Genomic DNA, 21431 nt, shown 5'->3' with positions numbered 1-21431 from the left:
CAGCCATTCAAACAAAGATGGTGATGGTGGGGATACTTGTGACACTATGGGAATTTAGTTGAGCCATGGATAGGCTAAGTATTTTTAACCATTGATAACACAAATATTAACTTAACCCTCCCAGTGTTACTTGACGAAAATTTGACAAGCAGCACACTTTGTGTAGTGTTACTTGTCGATTTTTCGACACGCAGACATCGTTTACGGCGAAGGCTCTATGACTGACTGAATCGGATTGAACTGGATCGAGTTAGGTATCGTTCTTTTCGTAATATTCTAAGCTTTCTCCAGAGGTCTGTCTCAGCGCTGTATGTTCTCTGAGCCGATCGTAATTGTAGCAGACAGCTGATGTGTTTGTGTTTGTAAACAGCTAGGTTACCCTCGGACCGATGACTGATGTGTTTTATTACGTTTATCATTGTTTTAGTGTTAAAAATCAAAAGTAGTGATATACGTGGTGCATTATAAGAAGATTTAAGTGGTTTTGAAGTGCTGGTTGATGATCCTGAAGAAGTAGGTAGTGATATTGATGTAAATTATCAGCCAGATTCCTAGCTATGGTTAGGCTATGCATTCTTAGCTAAACGCTATGTACTGAAATCTGTTTTTTGCCCATAACTTATTTATTTGCAAATCTACTTCCTTATATATTATTATATATTTGTAATCCTCATAAAATTTAGAACAAAGTGGCTATATTCAAATATTTATAGGCCTATAATTTATAGGTACAATTTCATTGAGCGCAAACTTATTTTTTTTTTCAATTTTTCCAAAATTTTTTTTTTTTTTACCCAAATAAATTTTTTGAAACAAATATTCCTTATGTTTTATGTATGATATTGAAGCCCATGATTTTCCAAACAAAATGGTATATAGAACATTAGAATTAACGTTGTTTTAAGCTTCTCAGATCCGTTTTAATAAAACCTTGCAAATGCGCCAAAAATAGGTGGACATTAAGGCCTAAACTATGGACACTTGGAGGGCTAAAGCCTAAACTTATAGCCTAGGCTCCGTGCTAGATTTGCGGGGGAACGCACCGGTACTGGTACCTCTTTCGAAAAGATAAACTTAACTTAAAATACATATGAGCATAAGTTAAACTTAAATAGGTACAAGAATAGGCATAGGTAGGCCATAAACTAGTGATGGAATAATAAATACTTTTGAGAATTTGAATATATGTGTTCGAATACTTAGAATTATTCGAATAAGTACTTATATGGCTACATGGTGTAAATAGGCCTAAACCAATATGGCAATTTCTATTTTCCCAAGTCTACTTTTGTAAATCAAAGCATTGTTGCCATTCAAGTATAAATAAATTTAAATGAAAATAAATGTAGGTTCAGTTCTTCTCTAACTTAGCCTATAGGCCTATAGGTTAAATTTCAAACAAACTAAAACCCGAATTTAATAGATTATTGTTCTCTCTCATTCAATTAGGTAAGTAGGCCTACCCCTAATGAATAATTTTAAGTTATATTGTGAAATAACTAGACAAAAGTATTCATTATATTCATTACCGTACAGATTTAGTGAGAAGTGAATTTCTATTTTAAAACAGTGTTACAGTACCTATTCATTATTTCATTGAACTATTTTATAAAATAATGATGTAAGTAACACATGCTGGTAGTGTCCAAATTTAACATTTTAAGGAGAGACAATTTATTAATCCCTCCTGAGTCGGGTAGGCTACAGTAAAGATTCCATTCCTAGTAAGGAAAGTAAACGTGTAAACATGTAAGTAAACGTTAAGTTGTTGTTGTGAATTAACCAAAAGGTATTCATAACACTAGTATTCAGTGTATTCAAACTCGGAACACATCGGCCGAATTCAAATTCATTCATTCCGGCTATTCAAACTAGATTGGTTTGGCTTCAAAGTATTATTGAACCCAGCCGAATGTCAGTATTTGAATACAGCCAGAAGTATTTGAATCTTTAAATACCTTGGTTGTATTCGAATAAGTATTTGAATGCCCCATCACTACTATAAACCACAATAAATAGGTTGGGCTATAGTTCCGGCACCTTATTTTTTACAAGTCGAGCACTGCCTAGGCGAATCTTAAAACAAACTTAGGCCTACCCCACTAAGTACCACGGTTCATACAAGTAGCCTACTTGGTTCTCTCAAGTAGGCTCGAGGGCCTAGTCTTCGGAGTCTAACTTTAAGACTACTTGTTTTAACTTAAAAAAATGTAATAACATGGCTAACTTAAGTTTTACTACTTAAGTTAAGTAGGCCTAGGCCTAAGTAAGTCGTACAAAGTGCTGAACACTCTGTTATGTACCTAAACATAAGCTCTAGGCCTATCTAAGCCAGGCCATTTACTCAACTTAATAGGCCTTAAATTTAAATTACATTTTTTACTTAACTTGGGCCTATTGGAATCTTTAGACGAGTCTTGGCCATGATGATTTATCTTGGGTAATTTGCGTCTGATTGATCTGATGCATATTTTGTTAACTGAGCCAAAGACCCTTGGGTATTTGAGAACTTATCTCAAACAGTAAAATATAAATAGGTCTAGCCTATGTTTTAAATTTTATGTTAGGCCACCTTAACTTAATTGGTATTAACTTACATTCTTCTGGTAGGCCTATTAGAAGCTCCTGGTTCTAAACATACCTGTTAGGTAGTTCAGGCACTTAACATGATACCGGTAATCCTGAAACTTGAATAAAAGTATATTGTACCACCCTTGGTAATGCAAAACCGTGATAGGCCTGGAACTTAAAGAGTCAGCCTATTGCAAATAATGAAAGTTAGAATAATCTCGGCTTCTGGAATTGGTGCTTTTTCCGATTGCAGTTTTAAGTTATAGTTCTGTGGTCTTTACAGTGGTTAATAACTTAGTAATTTGGTGCATAGGATGATCCCACGAGTGGGCCTACCTTGTCAACATATCATTTATGTTGACAAGGTAGGAATAAAGACAAGGTTGAAAATAAAGACAAGGTAGAAAATAAAGACAATCTGGAATCGTCCATATCTATAGAGCAAAGTCAAGTAGAGACAATAAAATTCACAACATTCTTAGGGTTAATTATGGATTTTAACCATTTGAATTGGGATCTTGTTGGTTAATGGCGGTTTGTGATGGCTTTATGCTTGAAAGTTCATTGAAACTATATAAATTGTATAACAAATTTGCATTTTAGCAAATTAATGTCTAGAAATAATAGCTGTAGCTGTAAGATTAATAGGGTTAACAAATAATAAATTAGACCTGTGCTGCTTTGAGTTACGGTACTAAATTTTAAAATAGGCTAGGTTTATTGGGAAAAAAATCAGGCTACCGTATGCTTTTTGAATCAACAATTAAAAATCATTATCACTCATAAACATTGATTCTATTAGTGAATTTCCATCAATAATGTGTCACATCATAATGTGTCACACTGACACAAAAAATTCAATACTGTAATTGCAAAACTTCAATGTTTGATACCAACACACATGATTTTTAGTAGGAGCCTACTTTTGGTAATCTGATGCGTTTGAGATTTTAACACCCTCCATACAGAGTAACTTAACTTACCACGTAGGCCACAACTTCAATTTTAATCTTGCATAAACCTAGTTTTTGGCCGTGATGTTTCATCTTTGGGTAATTTGCGTCTGAATTTTGTGTGATGCATTACTTTATTCTGAGCCAAGACATAGGCTATGTATTGATTGCTTAAAAGAATTTTGTATTAAATTTATCGTACAGGAAGCACCCTTATTTAATACTAGAACCCTCATGGCACATTTTAAGGATCTTAGTGTTTACTTACATAACGTTAAAATTTAATAACAGGCAAAACAAATAAAATATAAAAAAAAACACAATTCTTGGGCATACATAGTCTACACAGACGAATACAAAGTTGTTAATTAATATTAACAATGGTTGTAGGCTCGTGGGCCCAAAAAGCACTTGAAGCGTCTTCATGCGCCTAAAGCATGGATGTTGGACAAGCTGGGCGGTGTTTACGCACCGAGACCGAGCACAGGGCCTCACAAGCTGCGAGAGTCTTTACCACTGGTTATCTTCTTGCGAAACCGCTTGAAGTATGCCCTCACCAACTGCGAGGTGAAGAAAATCGTCATGCAGAGGTTAATCAAAGTAGATGGAAAAGTAAGAACTGACCCCAACTACCCTGCTGGTTTCATGGGTAAGAAATTAAAAACTTGTGTTATCTTCTTTGTCAAGACAAATTTTATTTTACTGCTTCTTTCTGTGGTTAATAAGTTAGCCTTGGAGTAAAATATTCATCAAATCTGGATTGCAGAGCCCTCGCTTAGCCTAATTTATTGATAAACTTTTAACTTGTGGATTTGTATTCAGAGATGACATACATTTTTTACTAGCAGTTACCTGACGCACGTTGCTGCGCTAATAACTATTAGTTAAGGGCTATATGGAATTTGTTCTAGACGATAAATAATGATAATGTATACCAAAAACAAAAATAGAATATTTATTTTAGCCTACTTAATTGTCAGTGGACAAACAATGATTTTTGTTTTTTCATTAGGTGTATAAATATATTTAAGTTTTTGGGCGTACCTACCACCACGTGAGCATCCAACATACAGTTAGTTGTCCATGTGAAAAACATGCATATTTACCAAATTTAAACCAACAATAGGATTGCCCTTGTGCCTAATAGTAATGATTGCAAAAGTAAGACCATAGACTAATCAACACAAGAAAAACTAAGGGAATATGTTTTATCTATAGTAAGACGCAAAGGAAATTGTAGTCGCTTGAATTCAAAGGGTAATTTGGATGAAATCATCGGTGTTCTTAGGATTAAGACTATTTCTCCTTTTTAAACTTAAACGCACCTATTATAGTAAACACTGAAAATGTTTTCAGTAGGCCTAGGTACCTTGTTAAATAACTTTACTTAATATATGCATCATCAGACTTCATTTACTTTGTACTTCCAAAAAAAATTTGTCACGCTGAGTACCAATCATCCTGTAGCCTATATATTTTATGTGTTATTAAGGCTTATTTTTATCTACTTTGTGACTTGTAATAATAAAAAAAAATTAATAAATCTATACCGGTACTTGTTTTTTAGTCCATGAAGATCTAGTTGAGTTGAATCATAATAATTGAAGACAGTTAAATTAGAGTTTATCAAGTTAATCTTTTTCAGATGTCGTCACAATTGAGAAGACTGGAGAGTTCTTCCGTCTGATCTATGATGTCAAGGGAAGATTCACAATCCACAGAATAACTGCCGAGGAGGCTAAGGTAATCAGAGTTACTTGCTTAGGCCTATGTTTTAGTCCTAGTTCAAAATATAATTTAAACAAAGTTAGTTGTTAACCACAAGATTTACCTCCTACTCCAAATTTAGTTTTATGCCTACACTCTTATCCAGTTTTAACCTTCTTATCTTTTGACCGCATTCTAGATCTAGGCTACTATGTCACTACATCACATGAAAAGCTGGATTTTCCGCTCTTGTGTAATCTAACCTATTATACAATGGAACATAGGCCTAATATTGTTTTATGTTATGCCATTACATAGAATTAAATATTTTTTACTATTTAGCATTGATTTGAGTGTGTTGCAAATAACTAATCAAGCAAAATACTTACCTTGTGTTCAGTAACAAAAGAAATTCCAAACCTTTGTAAAGAGAAAAAGTATCAAAAGGAATTAATGTAAGCATAAATCTCTTTTGTTTTTTAGTACAAGCTGTGCAAGGTGAAGAGGGTTCAGACAGGACCCAAGGGCATCCCGTTCTTGGTGACTCACGATGGCCGCACCATCAGATACCCTGACCCTCTCATCAAGGTCAACGACACCATCCAGCTGGACATCGCCACCTCCAAGATCACCGACTACATCAGGTTCGACTCAGGTTAGTGTGGTGTCATTTTTAATCATATCAAATATCTTTTAGGTGCTTTATGCAAAGAAGAATTAGCTCCAGGAGGAATCAGGAGGCACCTTTGACCTTAAAGGTTTATTTAGGTTTCTAATTTTCATCTAGTTACAGTGGAACCTTGATTACAAGAACATAGATAATTAATAACAAGTGCCATTTTCAAATCAACTATAATTTATTTGACCCCTAATCACATGTAAGCCTAAAAAAGAAGTCAACCTTGATAACAAGTCTTATTCAATAATCCCCATGAGAGTCTTGTTATAGGTTATACCTATACTGTACAAGTTAATTAGTTGAATTACTTCAAGGTAAACACTACTTAAAGGGACTCTAGGCCGTGACACAACCTCACTCATATGGAACTAAGATACTCAGATAAACCTAAAACTTTTTAGGCCTTCACTACATCTGTTGATTTTAAAGTTATTTTTTGAAAATTATTTATCAGCAAAAAATGTTGATGTAGAAATTTTAGGGCTTTCCGTTGTCTAGACAGACAATAATAGGCTTATTGTTTTAATATGTTAATGATCCTTGAGCCCATAAATTTACTATTTTTGCAATGATATACACATCTTGTTGCATAATCTTCCTACCGATCAAGCCTTGAATACTTGAATACTTGAATACTTGAAGTCTGTGTCGTTGACCGATGATATCGGTATGACTGCGTCATATTTACTTAATACTAATAAAACTATTTACACACTATTTACACTGTGGCAATGGCTAAAAAGTGGCTCGTTGCCTAGCTCTTCAAGGCTGTAAAGAGGCCTATTTACCAGCCTGTCACGTAGGGCCGTCTTAAAATCGTCTAGGTCCAGGTCGCGTACATGCACCGGCAAGGAATTAAAAAACCTTATCGCAGACCTAGGATAGCTCTTCAGTGAGCGGGCTAGGCGGCATCTCGGCAAATCAATGTCACAAGCTTGACGGGTATGGTGACTATGAATATTGTCTCTCACAACAAAATGGTGAATATTAACCTTCAGCAGGATCAAGACATTGAGGACATACTGGCTATAAACAGTCAACACACCCAGCTCCAGGAAGATGGGACGACAGTGCGCTTTGTAGCCAGAAGATGTTATTATCCTCAGCGCCTTTTTCTGTAGCAGAAGTAATTCCTGTGTCCATGGAGAATGGCCCCACAGAATCAGGCCATACGTGAGGTGACTGTGAAACAGCGCATGATACACCGCTAGCAAATACGGTCTGGTAATGGTGGTTCTAAGCTTCCTTAAAAGGTGGAGAACTCTAGAGAGCTTTACACATACCTTTTCAATATGGTGGTGCCAACTTAGCTTTGAATCCATCCAGAACCCAAGCAGCTTCACGCTGTTTTCCTCAAGACCGATCTTCAAGGAACATAAAAGGATCTGAGTCTTCTCCTCGTTGATCTTAAGCTTGTTGGCTATAAACCAGTCCTTGGCCAGCCTCAGGGTGTTGTCTGCCTCCTCCAGCAGCGGGTCGATGTTCTTCCCCTTTGTGACCAAGGTGGTATCATCTGCAAAAAGGAGGGCATGGCTGGTTGTAGCAAGGTCATTGATCATTATTGTGAAGAGAAGAGGGCCCAGGACCGATCCCTGCGGAACTCCATGGGGAAGAGAGCCTATAGCAGAAGAAGCACCCATAATTGTTACTATTTGTTTGCGGTTGCCAAGATAGTCCGCAAGAGAGCAGAAAACTGCGCCACCGATACCATACTTTCTCATCTTGGCCAGAAGGATGTCATGTGACACAACATCGAAAGCCTTGCTGAGGTCACAAAGGCTGAGGTGGACCGATTCATTTTCCTCAAAGGCCTGGGATATGGTGTCGACCAGGCTCAGGAGTGCGGAGGTGGTAGATCGACCACTACGAAAGCCATGCTGTGAGTCCACCAGTAGGCCATTATTTTCAAAGTATGAGAGGAGTTGTCTCTTCATCACAGTCTCCATCACCTTAGAAAAGATAGGGAGGATAGAAATGGGGCGAAAATTTTCCATCAGTGCGGGGTTCCCTTTCTTGAAGATGGGCACAGTACGGGCCTTCTTTAGAGAGTCCGGAAAAGATCCATGAGCCAGGCACAAGTTGACCAGGTGCGTGAGAGGAACGGCCACGAGATCTGCAACAGCCCTGAGGACATGTGTAGAAAGGCCATAGACATCTTGGCTCTTGGAGTCTTTGAAATTCTTAATCATTTGGGATATCTCTCTTACACTCACCCTATTCCAGCAGGTAAATGAATGGACGGAGGAGTAGTCCGGCACAGAGTCCAGAGGATCCGTCTGCAACACAGGTAGATCAGAGATGATGTTTCCAGCCACACTTGTAAAATATTCATTTAACTCATCAGGGGATGCTTGGATTTTAGGCCCGGGACCTGGCGCTCTTTCTTTATTGATAATGTCCCACGCAGCTTTACATGGGTTTGGGGCACTAAGGATGGATTCTGCATTAAAGGATTTCTTGGCCACATTGACTCTAACCCTATAGTTCCTCTTGATCTCCAAATAAAGAGAATAGAGCTGCCCTTTCCTACACATATCACTGGAGCCCTTATACAGGTCATGAACAAAAGCCATGTAATTTCTCATTCTCCTCAGTTCAGGGGTGTACCAACAATTGGCTGATTTGTTATGCCTTGAACCAGAGCCAACGGAACAGACTTTACTCTTGGGGTTATATAATTTGGCTGGAAAAACATGATCAAATTCATCAAAAAATATACTAGAGAAAAGCTCAAAAGCAAGTTTAGGCTCGGTCAATGTGTACAGGGTACTCCAATCCACATTAGAGAGCTCATACCTAAACAGAGGCAAATTTTCCATACAGATGGGTCGCTTTATGATAGAGTAGTCCTTAAGCCAAGAAGGGTTAGAATTAAGGCTTACCTCAGAGCAATTCACACTCAGGATCACAGCACCATCGTGATCGGCCACGAGCGATGGAACAACCTCAGCTTTCACCTTCCAAGAGTCGAAGTTTGACGCCACAGAATCAAGACACGCCGTCCCTCTTGTTGGTTGACGGGATGCCACATACAGTCCATAGGATCTGAGTAGGTTTACAAAGATTGACTCCTCAGTAGACGGACACTCAAGATGGATATTAAAATCCCCGCACAAAATCAGGTTTCTTGGATTGAGGCCCGAGACATGAGTCAGGCATTGGTCCAGTTGGTCAATAAAGTTATTGAAATTCCCGTTAGGGGATCTGTAGACACACAATAATATGGTACCAGTATTGTCAATCAGAATAGCTGCTACTTCAAAGTCAAGTTCTAGACAAAAGGTATCGAGGTCAATTTTCCTGCATTCATAGTTTGACTTGGCAAATATAGCAGTACCTCCATTTTTATGAATTTTACGACAGTAAATGTTTACAAGTTTTAAGTCAAGCAGATTCTTATAACAGTCACTCTCATCCGATGTTAACCAATGTTCCGTTAAACAAAGAAAGTCAGACTTAACTTCATGTAAAAATATAGACAGTGTTTCACTTTTGTTCCTTAGACATTGAACATTTAACGCAGCTACTTTAAAATTAGTGGAATGGGACAACTCTGTCTTCAACACAATATTATTTTCACTAAGAGGCCTAGGCCTACTATTACAAGTCTGGGGGTCTGATTCGAGGGGACTACAACTATCACTATCAGTCTCTAGCCTAGGTCCATCTTTTAGGTTAGGTAACACATGGTTTGCTATTTTACCACTGACCTGTAAATAGTCCTCCCTAAAAAAGAGTGGGGTAGTACAGAACTTCGTTTTTTGGGAATGAAATTTCTTACCAGGATTCCCTTAGGCCAGAACTTGGGATTGAGGATCACGTCAGCTAGGTTTTCAGGCAGTGCTATCTTGAAGGATTTATATGTTTTGAACCTTGATCCAAGTTCAATGCACTCACAGTCAGTTACACCCTTATCACCCAAAAATTGGGATAGTCCTTCTTTAGTCGTATTTGGTGACAATCTTGATATAAAGAACAAAGCTTGATTTCCGGCAGGTTTAAGATTAGTTTGCTCCCCACAAGTCCCTATAATGACTTCCTGTCTGTTTAATACTTTAGACTTAGCACTTTCCACCACCTTTCCTTTAGGTTTTTTACTCCCTAAGGCTTTTGCATAAGTAAGTTTCTTGTTTGGGGTTAAGTCTTTTGAGGTTAAAACTGTATCTTCTGCACGAGTAGTGTTGTCCCCAACATCCGCAGCCACGTAAATCTCATTTTCACTTTCAGTTTCAGTTCGTACAACCATTCCCATTCCAGATTCAGCTTCACTCCTTTCGGATCCATTTACTCCGGGTTGGTCTCGAACCAGTCCGTTGACCCGCTCCGGTTCATTCCGTGGACGTAGACCGACAGTTTGCGTGTTCGATGCTCCAGCATCTGCCAAAACTGCCTCGACATCGACATCAAGACAAGACATGTCAGTTTCATTCAGAGTTAAGGAGAGTTCAGGCTTGTGTGAATTTAATAGATGATTTATTCCAATTTTGTTTTTAAGGCTATAGTTGATAAGAATGTTAATTTTTCTTTCCAATTTTTGTCCAAGCTTCGTAAACTGACTTACGTGTTCCTTGATCTCTGATATCTCATTGATGATACCCGGTTGCTTTCTGTCCAGTACGATCATGTTCTTCACCCTATCATCGCACCTCACGCAAAACCACTTAATTACGTCTTCTAGCTTACATATTTCATTGTATTTCTTGATAGAAATGTTGACGCACTTTGCGTGGTGCCAGGAACCGCACATTCCATCACAAAAAAGCGCTTTTTCCTTATCCTCGCACAATTTATTGCAACAGGGACACACTACCACTTCAGTACGATCCGCCATTGCCACAGCCACCCCAAGTTTGAAAGTATTTCATAGAATTATTTTCTTAAAAGCTGTCTGCATTGTTATTCATAAATGTTGGCTGGATTTTCCATCACAATCATTAGAGATCAATCATTGATTGTGTCAAAGGCGTGCGTAACAATAATTTAATTGTAGATCATTAATCGGTAAAATCATGGCTACGATATATTAAATAAATCTATGAACTTAATTAATGACATCTTTTCCAATGTCTGATCTCATACTATTTTGTAAACAATTAGTGTTCTGTTCAGTGATGATAATCTAAGGCATAATCCTTTGATGTCCAGTGATGAGTAAGGACTCATCTGAGGACAGAATTTTAATTTTTATATCCCTCACAATTTCTCAACATAGATAAATTTGTGATGAATAATTTTCTAGATTTTGTTCATCGAGAGTTTTTGTTTTTTGTTGCTGTTCATCATGCACTGTTTTTGGACTAGGTAAAATCAGGCTATGCCATCTTTCAGCGATTTCACTCAAAGTTAACCTTTTTTCACAACATATTTTTACCAAACTTGTGTCTCCTTCATTTCTTACCAGAGAATGTTTTTTTTTATAATTTTATACATGATGCCATGTTTTCTGTTCAGTGATGATAGATGAGATCTAAGGCATAATCCTTTGATGTCCCATGAAATAAACCTTACTCATCTGAGAACAGAAATTCATCTTGTTTTGACTTGATTAGTAAAATCTTAAAATTAGTAAAATTTATTTGTATTTCACATAAAACCTCTACTGTCAGAACTCTGAACAATATGGTGCTTCACATTGATGCCTTTATTTGATTTCTCTGGTATGTTTATGTTGCAATATGTAATGTACTCTTGCTTTGTTTAGGATTTCAGCAAATAACTAGCCTACATGTTCTTATTTCTAAAGTCTTGCATACTTATTCTACACAGTTGGAAGTTTTGATCGTACAAGTTTTGATAGTTTCACAGGCCAGATCGAAGCTGTAGTAGACTTTCGTTTACTCCAGTCAAAACTTGGCCAACAATAATGTTTCACTTAAGGTCACTTGGAGACTTTTGTCTTACAAGTATTACCCAAAGGGAATACATTGTGTTGAATCGATTGTGTAGAGCTCTTACTCGAATAACTTACTTTTGATCCTTATTATCATTTGAGTATAGGCCTATAGGCTTACCTACAATAACTTTATTGTAAATATGAAATTTGATAGGTGTTCTATGATGATTAAATACAGAGCCAATCCTTTGAACTTAGTGAAACTAACTATACAATCTGAGGACACTTATAATTGTTTGTTAATATAATGCAATCCGGAATACTAGTTGGTGAGATTTGTTTTTGTCAGTAGCACACAGTTTTAAGTGAATATTTTGTGACATTCTGCCTCTGGTTATTAAATTGAATGACTTTTATAACCTTGTTATTTAAAAACATAAAAAGTTATATTTTCTTAAAATATAAATCCATGCGGCTTTGTCCATGATAAGCCACGCTAATCCTGATCCACTTAGTCTGAACAACTGGGCTATTTAAACAGGTCTGAGTAGGACTTATTTTAAGAGAATAAAACTAGGTAAAGAACTGATGATGAGTATGACGAAGCATCACATTGTGGGGATTAGTCATCTTTTTACCGTCAACTTGGTGAACAAACATTCTACAACTTTTTTAAACATTATAATCATTAAAATTAATTTTTCCCTTTTGATTAAAGTAATCTCCCAAGTGTTCAGTGATGTTGAAATACAGAGCCAATCCTTTGACCTCTTATGAAACAATCTGTGATTCTGAGAACACAAGCCATTTATTTTCTACTAAGTGCTAAAGTTTACACACTCAGTTCCCCTTCAGTTTTGAAAGGTTGATAAAAAATTGGCATGTTCCACAAAAATCAATAATTGACTGCAGCACACTGTTGATTTGATTTAACAACACAATTTTCATTTAAAAACCAACTACAACTTCATTAATTGTTGTCTACTAGGCTATCAGTAGTCAAAGGTATAACACAAAGTTAGCAGAGCTCACCATTAGACTAGATTAAAATTGATGAAATATACCAGAAATGTAGGATTTTAACCACAGATAAGTCAGCGCACAGAGCTGTTGGCCTGTGAGCGTTACCTCTGTGGGACAGCAATAGTGTGTGTAGAGCGTTTGTCTCCTCCCGTTCTGGGCTGTGACTCTCGCTAGCACACTCGGTGGCTCGGAGAGTTGGTCTGGACCTCTGTCCTGACTATAGTATTGAGCCATACATTTATTGCCTTTATATGGTGATAAAGACAGCCTTTGTGTGAAGTTAACTGTGTACTGCAATAATTTTACCCAATATCGATCAAGTATTATAAACTAGGCCTACAGGTAGCCTTTAGAAAAATTATGTTTTAAAATATAAATACATTTTGTGTAATGCATAGCCTACTCCACAATATTATCCACTTGTCCTGTTTAAACCATGACAAGGTTAAAATAATAAACAGAAAGGATGGACAACACGGGAAATAATAAGTAAACCCTTTGTAGCCTAAATATTTAAAAGTAGTAATTTTAAAGAGTACCGTAGTTGTCTTTTATTTTATTTTTTAGATTGTATGTTATTGGACCATTAGCTTTCTCCGATTTGAGTCATTCAGCTGAGAGATATCCAGGTATAAATGGTAGACAAACTATTGAATGGCACTTGAACAATAACAAAGTACAGTTAAATGGAGAAAAGTCTGACACGTTTTTTTCTGGGTACAGTCAGGTGCAGCAATAGGTGTTGTCTCAAGCTACCCAATACAGTGTACAGTCCTCCTGCTTGGTTATATCACACCATTTCTCATAAATCAGTTGTCTAGAGGGTTTGTAGAATAACACAAGGAAGATCAGATGTTAAAAAATCACAACCAAATCTTCTGTATTACCCTAGTCTACCGTTGATTAGATTTTGAAAGTTCTACTTTTCACTCACTTAAAAGCCATTTTGTTAAGTTAGCCAGAGGATATTGTATTTATAGCCTAATGTTGTTTTTGATTAGGATCGTTTTATTTGGTTAAACGCAATTTTAAATAACTTAAACAAGAAACAAATTTTCAACAAAAACACGATCCTAGCGGTACCAGACGGAACTAATAATAAAACTGTTTTTAGCTGATTATTAAGGATGACAAATCTACTAAATAGGAGTTTGTTTAATCTGTGTTTTAGCTCATTTTAAGATTTTTTCAGATTTAGCTATAAAAGTGGTAAACAAATTCTATGTTGATATTATAATAGCCTATGGTTTCAATGATGCTTTATGTATTTGCTACTCTTGAAAAAGAATGATGAAAACTCTTAACTGAGAAACCAAATTAACCAAAGAAGAATGAATCTTGAACAAAAATACACAAATGAGGGTTTTTTTTCTTCAAAACTATTATTCAGAGACATTTTCCCTTTATACCTGGATGACTTTAAGGCCTGTTTTACTCTTCAGAATCTTTAAACAGATCTGCACGACTACAAAACCGCTGATGGTTCTACTGTATTAATCTATAATTATTGAAATTGTTTTTTCACCAACAAATTTTTGTCAAAAGTCTTCTCAACATTTAAAAAATTGAACAAATATTTGTTTAGGTCAGCTCATTGAGATCATCCTCATGCTTTGTAACCCCCATCATACAATAATAGCTGTAGCCTACATATTTTAGCTTAACTTACCAATGATAGCCTATTTAAATACAACTAGTGTCCCTGTTGCTCGAATTCGAGCAATTGCTAAGTATTACAGGCATTATTTTAAAACGAATTTCAACCAAGTCAGCAAGTTTGTAGCAAACTGTTAAATTAGCAAACTTATTGACTGTTTACAATTATCATATGCTCTTCTTCTCACTTGTGATTTGTGACAACAGCTGGAGTTTCATAACAATTTTTGTTTCCAAATCTTATGGAGAAATACGAAACTTTAAAGGGCTCCATGGCCTCACTCTCTCATTATTTCCCTAAAAAGAAAGTTTCCTGCACAACTTCACGTTACGCTCTTTCCAATGACACCAAAAACATGTCAATCAGTTCAGTAGTTTTGGAGGAGTAATTGTCACAAAAAACTTGCTTGCGTATTAAATAAGTATAGATGTAATTATATGTATATAATTTATGGGAAATAAAACATTATTTCATTCATTCATTCATTCATTTTGACAGCCAATAAGAAGGATTTACAAAAAAATTTCAATTTAAATAATTCCCAATTACAATTAACTTGCAATTTGAAAATGTTAACATTATGCTTATAGGTTGCCATGATGGTTACGAAATAACTAAGTAAATGTAAACATCATCTAAACATTTGTTTATAAAAACAAGCCGATATACAACTTAAATACAGTTCAAAAGAAAAACCATTTGGATGAAGACAGTTGATCAAATTAAACACAGAAGGTATTACAGTGCATTTAGTAACTACCTTTGATCAAATACATAAACAGTATTTTATTGATTTTATTATCATTTAATCTAATTTAGAGCTTTAACAAATAATTTTAATCATGTTTTCATCTTACTAGCAAAATATCAAAATGAAATTTTATCTGAAATAGGTTTTTATAAAAACACAGTTTTATTATTGTTCAAGTAGTCTTCTCATTTTATTGAAATATCTGAGCCTGTTTTGATGCGTGTTTCATATGGAAACAGCTGTGCGCCAATGACGACTAAATTATAATGTTCCATCCATTTGGGAATATTTTTAATGAGCTGATCGAATTGAGTTGTTATGTTGTAATCTATCATATTTTTTATTAGTAAACAAGATGTATTTAAAAAAAGAATATTTCTTTATGTTATTGTTTGCTCCACCCAATTAGCGGACCTGAGACCGCATACCTAGTTAAGTAGCACCGTAGCACAATATCGGTACCGGGGACTGTATTTGTGACAGTTCCTCAGTTAAGGTTGTGCAACATCAACTCAGAAATATTGCAACTCCCTGCCACGCAATACTGGCTGGGCTACTAACATTCTGATACATTTAGACTCTTATCTCACAAAGCTTTATTAATAATAAGTTTAATTCTTAAGTATCTACTGAGATAAATTATATCCTATAAAAACAAATTTAATATTATTATTTGTATGCATAATGTGCCATCCATATACATAGTCATAGTTTTAATTTTGTTCAAGATAGATGATTTATTCGATCATTAAACATCATACAACCATGCAATAGATCATGTCATGAAGTAGGCTTTGTGGTTAACTTGATTTACATGTTTTTCACATAGACTCTTATATTTCATGAAATGTTATTTCGACAGTGTGTTTGAACACTATACATTAAAATTTATCATCAGGAAGTACAGAAGAATATGGACAAGATGTGACAATTCCGTTCGGTACACTGTATCTTAATAGCCTATTTCCCCATGTCTGATACAAGTGGAGACTCAAATAGTCATTCACTGCTGTGTTTAATCACCCTAGCACAAGTTATCGAGGTTGGTGCAGCTGTATCGAGCCTTAGTAAAATGTGCAACAGCTACTCAGAACTATTGCAACTCCCTGCCACGCAATACTGGCTGGGCTACTAATATTCTGATACAGTTGTGAGCTTTACTAATGATCATGCTGTTTCACTTATGTTTTTTTTTTTTCAATACCGAAAAATTATTCAGAATAATTTATTCTAGTATGGTACCAAGTAGTACATTATATTCTACATTTGTTACTGGTCTCTGTGATTATTAATATCAATTGGTACTTCTGAAACTATGAAGAAAACATGATGATGAGAGACCTAATTATAAAATTTATAACTGAGAAATTCATTTTCTACAATCAATTACTTCACATTTTAAAGCATTAACAGGTTACATTAATGAATTAATAATTGTGTCTGCATTTTTTTTTTTAATTAATACTTCTAAACGTTAGATGAGGATAGACACTGTTGATGTGGAATGATGATTTAGGGTCTTTTATTGAGTTTCCACTGAATTTAAACTGCTTTAGTTGTAAGTAAATATGTTAATTTTTTCCAAATAATAATTGTTAGTTTCAGTTATTTAATGACATGTTGGTATTATGTTCTGTCTTTAAAGAATTTTCTTTATGGTTGTATAGGTTCATGGGTTCATTTTAAACACATTTTTAAACACTGTAATATTTTACTCATTTACTTTGGCTGCAGTATCTTATATGGGGTTTCCACTGAATTTAAACTGCTAATGTTGGTATTATGTTCTGTCTTTGAGAATTTTCTTTATGGTTGTATAGGTTCATGGGTTTTAACATTTTAAACACATTTTTAAACACTGTAATATTTTACTCATTTACTTTGGCTGCAGTATCTTATATGTTTTGTAAACCTATTCAGAACTTTTAAACAGTAAATATTTACTTCCAAGGCAGATAATGATTTTTTATTAATGTCTCAGTGATTAAAATATTTTCAATTGGTACTTCTGAAAACCATGAAGAAACATTTTGATGAGAGACAATTTCAATAAATCCTATACCATCCTGTGTGACAAATACCTGTGTGATGGATTAAACCCAACGTTGATGAATTGAATTTTTGTTGCAGGCAACTTGTGCATGATCACAGGAGGCCGTAACTTGGGTCGAGTCGGGACTGTGGTGAACCGAGAACGTCACCCTGGATCCTTCGACATTGTACACATCAAGGACACCAACGGACACACTTTTGCCACCAGGTACTGTACCTTGGCTTTTTACTTACCTGCCAAGATTTTGCAATTGAAAAATTGAACCTCAATTGCGGAAGACAAAATGATGTAATACACAACAGCGGAAGATGTTGATATCGTTTTCTTGACTGCAAGAGACAATAATTTTCTGTGACCTTGGCAGATGGTGATGTCTACAAATTGCGATAGATGTTCAGGATTTCGCTGCGGTCGGAGAAGACAACGATAATGTCTACTCTTACGCCGGAGGATTTAAATATTTATATTCCTACTTCTGTGGGGTCATATTTTGCGCTTGAAGGTATTGCATATATTATTGTCCATATTTGTGATTGATATTCCTTTTCTACAGGGTCAATTTTCCACTCTGAAGACGATTTGTGACCGACTTCTATTCTGCATGATGATTAAAATCCATTAGCTCCTTATTCAACTCAGCTTCAAATTTTTTCCCTAACCAATTTCAGTAGTTCTTTTGTGATTATGTTGCCCTCAATTTTGAGTATTTCTGTTATACTATAAAATTCAGCACCATGAAGACTACACGTTAAAGTTTTAATGTGTCTAAGTAAGATTGCAAAATTCTTAACAATAGTGTAACCTTTTATTTCTTGCTCCTAATAACAAAATAATTTTAATTCCCTTTTGGCACTGGTTTCCATGATGTTTTGAAGTATTTGCTACTCTTGAAAAGCATGATGAAACAAATTACTGAGATAACCAGTACGAGGTAACAATTCAATCAAGAAATAGTGTCACTATTTTTATGGACTCCAAGAGATTGGAAGTCATCAAAAAATCTTAAAACCACAACTGTTTAAATGAATGAGAACTTTCTACACAATCATCGAGTAGTTTTATCATATTTTTTTTTTAGTTTTTAAATAATCTTAAAACTATACAAGTTACAAAAGTAAGGATGTATAATTATAAATATTCCTTGCTTTTAATATCACCATACCAAGCGAGTGGGGAGCAAGCTGGTGTAGTGGTTAGAGCTCGGGACTTTGGTCCCTGAGGTCCTGGGTTCAAAACCCACCAAATCAACGATGGATTTGATCTAAGTGATAATGCCGCAACCCCTTGGTCTAGCCTAAAGTAATGTGAAAAACAAACCTTGGCTCGTGCCTAGTGTTCTAAGACAAGAAAGGGAAAAAAATGTCTCCGTAAAATTATTTTAATACGTCCTTGAGTTGGTTTCCATGATGTTTTAAAGTATTTTCTACTCTTATAAATCACGACTAAGTCGTGCTAATAAGAAACAATTTTCATTTCATGTGATCACAAATCAATGTACTATTTGATTGTTACAGTAGTGGCCAGATCGAAGCTGAGATAAAGTGTTGTTTAGCTCAGTCAAAACTCGGCCTAAAGCAAAGATTAACCTTAGGTCACTTGAAGACTTGTGTCTTACAAGTATTACCCTAGGTTAATACATTTTGAAGTTTTTCAAATACATTATATGAAAGTAAGCCTTTTTAGAAACTAAATATTCTACTCATTACCAATTACAGCAATTTCAATCCATGAGATCATCTGGATTGTTAATCTAACTATTTTATTTAGATCTTTGTGTAATAATTATACCCGAATAGAACATATGAAACAAACTGTCTAAAACAATCTTTTGCATCAATATTATGCCTTTAAAATTGAAATGTTAATATGAAATGAAAACCAACTCTAATCTCTGGAATGAAAACTCATTGAATTATTTTTAATTTTCTACTTCATTTACTAGGGACCATAGTGACCCACAGATACAAGTACTTTATCTGCAAGGGATTGTGTATCTGTGGGACAGCAACTGTGTGTCAAGTGTTCTCCACTCATACACACGATGGCTCTGAGAGTTGGTCTATATTATAGACCTGGCATATATCAGCCAGTAGTAGGCTGCTGTTATTAAGAGCCATACATTTATAATAACTTTATGAAAACGTGACTGATTTAATTTAAGTTGGTATAGTGGATTAGTGATGTGAGGATTCTATTGTTGCACTGTCACAATTGAATCATAATACAGTGGAACCTTGATCGTTTGACTAGGTCTATGATGACATGATATGAGCGGCCGATGACAGGGTTTTTAAGGTAAAAAAATAGAACCATCTTATTCGTTTCATAATAAAAAATCAATAATTCAACAATCCGATTGATTTAAAAATGTTTCTAACATTCAAAGTGAAAAGCAGTCGAATATGACAAACTATTTTATACAGTAAGAAAAGAATGTAGTAGTGATGTAAGTTGATAAGATATTTGTTAATTTTCTACTATTTATTAAATCTGTTAGCTTTACCTCCTGTTTTAACCTGTGGGGAAATTTCCCATAAACTTGATCTATAGCTTCCATTTTGATAGTTTGTTATTCCCTCGGTCCACAAAGTTTCAAACCGGAACCATTGAGGTTTCACTGTTTTAAGTATTTTTGCTTTTAGTGGTAAATGTCAACCATACAATCCCCAATTAAAATTTTGTACCAAGCAGTACAATCAAGTCTATACAGTAGAACCTCGATAAACCATCACTCTGTTATACGTAACGTTGTATTAATAGTCAAAGCCGTAACCTAACTAAAGAGTACGGTACTTATTTTCATTTTTAAATGTAATTTTGTTATACACTTTACGAACATTAAAGAGTACAACATACAAAATTAAAGTTCTGTATGACTCTTGTATGTAAGTAATTGTAGTAATATTATTTAAACATAAATATGTTTTATTCACTTGTACAGGGTTTAATTTCTTCCAAAACCTTTGAACCCTTTCATTGCTAGGCCAATAATTCATATTTCGTAAGACTTTTTTGTTTGCCTTTCAATTCCATTACCTGTTGTTGAATTTTAACTGTAATGTTGTCACTATTTTATTAATTAGGCTAATTTTGAATAATAAGACAATAAGAAAATATATAACAAAGATAAATCCCGGTATTTGTAGTAAACATAAAATAAAACTTAGTTTTTGTTGTAATTTTCCTGGTTTTCCTATAAATTTGTATGTTCTGATAGCATTGTTTGAAACCAAAATCTCATAAAATCAAAAGACATATAGTTTACAATGTAATATTGAATTTAACTTTGATTTAGTTGGATGAGGTTATCGGAATATAGCCATTTAAGGGAAACTAATGTTTTGCAGCAAAGTCTCAGGAACACATTTATGATCACTGTTGTGTTTCAACTAAAAAATATCATCTAAATAGTCCGTGACTAACTGGTACTGCTACCTAGTAACGCATTGAACAACCATCTGTAGCGCTATCTGTTCGCAATCAGTGGCGTCAGCTTAAATACCGGTTTTTTTGACTCCTCAGTCTTCAAGCACAGATAGCCGAGAATACTAGGGCGTGTGTCACTTGGCCAGTGGCATTCGTCTGCTCGGGTTCGAATCCCGTCCTGTGTGGCAAATAATTCGTGACCTGTGTGTTTGTAGCGATATACTACAACCACTGGGGCATAGTGAGGTGTTCATAATCCTTGGTTTAGACATACACCTTGAAATCATCGGATTGGGCGAATCTTTTAGCTAAGTGGTTGTTAGTGTATCCTATGAACATGCAGGTCACCAATGGCCGTTTTGCTACTTTTTGTTAAAATAACCTTCCTCTCTATATCCCTTAGAGATTTTTTAAAACAACGATATATCGTTTCATAGCACTGAAAGGGTTAAATCAACTTACTGTACCGTACAGGTTTATAAGATGATTCCTGTTATCTGTCTATTCACATAATAGGCTCCCGGTCCTGAGAGTGACGTTAATAGGGGTTCTACTGTAGGCCTTAACCCCAATTGAACCTTGCCCATCATGTCAGTTATGGTCAACATAATAACTTCATGTTAGTTTCAAGTTAAAATTTAAAAGGAAAAAAAAACATTGAATCAACCCGGGATATTGATCCCAATTGTTTATTTCTCATCAGTTATTATAATGTACCTACTTATAAATGTGTCAGAATCACAGAATTGTCATTACTAGTGTACCTGTTGCTCGAAAT

The 21431-nt window shown here is 35.2% G+C and overlaps 1 protein-coding gene and 2 non-coding genes across 3 annotated transcripts in view; all 3 read left to right on the top strand.

Moving 5' to 3' along the window:
* LOC128985995 (40S ribosomal protein S4) overlaps positions 1-21431 on the top strand; it is a 31191-nt gene that overhangs the window by 801 nt on the left and 8959 nt on the right. The window contains exons 2-5 of the mRNA XM_054406041.1: positions 3915-4173; positions 5170-5267; positions 5715-5886; positions 17305-17434. Coding sequence (XP_054262016.1) covers positions 3915-4173; positions 5170-5267; positions 5715-5886; positions 17305-17434 — 659 coding nt within the window. The remainder of the gene's footprint in view (positions 1-3914; positions 4174-5169; positions 5268-5714; positions 5887-17304; positions 17435-21431) is intronic.
* Positions 11711-11837, top strand: LOC128988226 (small nucleolar RNA SNORA16B/SNORA16A family). The gene has a single exon (XR_008490350.1). It is a non-coding gene; the product is annotated as a small nucleolar RNA SNORA16B/SNORA16A family (small nucleolar RNA).
* On the top strand, positions 18742-18868 carry LOC128988228 (small nucleolar RNA SNORA16B/SNORA16A family). The gene has a single exon (XR_008490352.1). It is a non-coding gene; the product is annotated as a small nucleolar RNA SNORA16B/SNORA16A family (small nucleolar RNA).

The sequence above is a fragment of the Macrosteles quadrilineatus genome, unplaced genomic scaffold (genome assembly GCF_028750875.1).
Source record: "Macrosteles quadrilineatus isolate MER2022 unplaced genomic scaffold, UCM_ALF_1.0 Scaffold_2__2_contigs__length_208266976, whole genome shotgun sequence".
NCBI classification, from domain to species: Eukaryota; Metazoa; Arthropoda; class Insecta; order Hemiptera; family Cicadellidae; genus Macrosteles; species Macrosteles quadrilineatus.
This window is presented reverse-complemented; position numbering and strand designations above follow the sequence as displayed.